Source organism: Aphanomyces astaci (genome assembly GCF_000520075.1).
Source record: "Aphanomyces astaci strain APO3 unplaced genomic scaffold supercont1.560, whole genome shotgun sequence".
In the NCBI taxonomy this organism is placed as follows: Eukaryota; Oomycota; class Saprolegniomycetes; order Saprolegniales; family Verrucalvaceae; genus Aphanomyces; species Aphanomyces astaci.
Window position 1 is genome coordinate 1 of NW_009798823.1, and position 2,472 is coordinate 2,472.

General features: G+C 48.8%; 2 protein-coding genes across 2 annotated transcripts; both read right to left on the reverse strand.

Moving 5' to 3' along the window:
* Nucleotides 1-571: 571 nt before the first annotated feature.
* On the reverse strand, nt 572-1,174 carry H257_19402 (hypothetical protein; the record flags this gene model as incomplete). The annotated part of the gene is made up of 1 exon (XM_009848549.1): nt 572-1,174. The coding sequence occupies one exon, from the start codon at nt 1,172-1,174 to the stop codon at nt 572-574; it is 603 nt and encodes a 200-aa protein (XP_009846851.1).
* A 91-nt stretch (nt 1,175-1,265) lies between these two features.
* Nucleotides 1,266-1,664, reverse strand: H257_19403 (hypothetical protein; the record flags this gene model as incomplete). Its single annotated transcript, XM_009848550.1, has 1 exon — nt 1,266-1,664. The coding sequence occupies one exon, from the start codon at nt 1,662-1,664 to the stop codon at nt 1,266-1,268; it is 399 nt and encodes a 132-aa protein (XP_009846852.1).
* Between the last annotated feature and the right edge of the window lie 808 nt (nt 1,665-2,472).

The window sequence follows — 2,472 nt, forward strand, 5'->3', positions numbered from 1 at the left end:
GTTTTGTTCAAACCACATCCTCGTCGTTTTCGCGGCGACATGACAAATTTGAATGATTTCAAAATTTAGTAGGTGTTTAGTAGTGTGGTGAGTTTAAAAATTAATCTTCAACTCACTATTGAATCTAGTAACCCAAGCCGTGTTCTAGTAACTTGCCGCCATCTGTCGTATATTTTTAATTCGAACTTGTATATTATTTCAAAGGCAGTGGTCGACCAACATTCATTGAGACTCGGATAAAATACCGTTCTAATACAAGGTGTCGGAGGACTGGCAAACCTGGTATACACCACCGCTGTACTTACATCCCAACATCCTCGTGTTTTCACGTATGAAGTCAACATTTTGAAGTAACGTTTGCATGTTGCATGAAGGACAGACTTAGTCGACATGCGAGATAATCGCGAGTTTTCGTTCATTTCCTGTATCTCCCAAGTGTACTACTACTTAGTAGTTAATATCCAATACATGGATCCGATCACCTCCACATACATTAGCTTTCATTATACTGGAGGTTTGGCATCTAAAACGCAGTGCATAGACGCGGGCTTGCAATCTTCTGCGACGGAACTCAAGGAAGTTGCCCTTGCTTGCTGGATGTTATGGCTTCAATATTGTCGCAAGTGATGTACGTGTAGGCCCCAACGACACCCGCGATGCCGGTGGGGTCGACGGCGGACAAAATGATGGCTGCGGTACGTACGTAGTCTTCGTTGGTGACGTTGGTGGCATTATTGATTTGATAGGCGGGCAATGTCCCACTGTATGCTCCGTTGACAGAGTTGTACAATTTTGTGCCCTGTTTAACAGCCCGCTCGGCTTCCATCCACTTTTCGCTCGTTTTGATTTGCGGAGCGGCTTTAGCCCACGCCTTCGACAACATGGACACCTTGGCCTCGCTCGCCGGGGCTTGGAGTACTTCGATCGGACTGGCGGTAAACGCTGTGAGGGCGTTGAATGCGAGTATTCCCACTGATAAGACTTGGTCTTTGACGGCAAGAGCGCAAATGTTTTTGTTTATTGCGGCCCCCATGCCGCAGTGCACCCACGAGGGAGGAGTGCGGCCCCAGCACACTGGGCCAACACCAGCGTAGTGGGGCTTGCACTTGGGGTAGCACAGGCCTGCATCGAAATCTTCGTTGGCAGCGCACGTGCCAAAATTAGGCTTCCCCATCTTGTATTTCTTTTTACACGACAAGTCGTCCCGTTCGCCCAAGCCAAGGGACCTGCAGTCGGGTAGTGTGTTGGGTCGACAGATACAACATTCAACCGGATGAAAGTTCGGCAAGCACTTGGGGTACACAACCGCCCCCATTCTTCGCAGTTGTCCTTCCGTAGTCCTCTTCGCAGCGTTGGAACATATCAATAGCGTTCAGGTGATCGTAAAACGTCCACGGGTACCCAACCCCCCGGCCGTATTCAGCCTTGCGGCAATACAATCCTTGGTCCTCTAAATCAGGGGGGCAGATCGAATAGCAGTCGAGGCCTACGCGGGTCATGCCCAATGGACACTTCTCGTAGCACAGCAGACCCAGGCGCTCTTGTCCGGCGGCGCACGATCCCGGCACACGGCCAACACCGCGTGTATGCGTTGCCTTCCAGCAAAACTTTGAGGCCACTTCGGGCTGGTGGTTGTCGTTTCGGTTCGCGCTCGCACTGACCATGGTGGCTAACACGGTGAGGAGAGCAAGAATGTTGGCCATCAGGTCAAGCAAGGTAAATGGCAAAGTGACGTCTTCAGATGGACGACGCGCACTTCCAGTTTCGAGTCAAAGTATTCAGGCACTTGTCGTAGTATCTGAAACGGGGGTGTCCCAGCCTTGAGGCCTTGGTCGAGGGGTCTTGCCGACGGAAACAGGCTCGGGACAGACTCTAACGATGTGGCAAAATATTTTCATCGTGTTCGGATTTGCGACATATTGTACCCACTCATAATTATATCTTTGGCCAATGAACCAATCAAAGCACATGCCACACGAAATCGGCATATAAGCACACACGGAAACTGTGGGAAAACGTTCAAGAAATCTGGATACCGTTCAGCCAAGTTCAAGCAAATGATCTTTCCGTAACCCTGACCCGCGTGCACATACGCTGAAGTGTACTACAGTAGTTAGTATAAGAACACTACTCGGAGTAAATATCTGAAGACCCCAAAAAGTACGACATGTCCTTTCCTTGGCTTTCGGCCACGGGATACTAGAACCACATGTTGTGGAACGAACGCACGATCCAATTGCTCTGCACGCTGCAGAACATTTTTCTACTTCGCAAAGCTGTGGGAGATTTGAGCATACCATGGTAAAAACGATGGAGCAAATGATCCATTTGGTGTGAACTGCAAAGCACTCTCTACGAAAATATGCCTCATCTAACGAAAATATGCCTCATCTAACTAGAGTTTATTAGTTTGAACGGTTTTCAGTCTTGGTTGAACGGTATCCAGATTTATTGAACGTTTTTCAGGGTTTG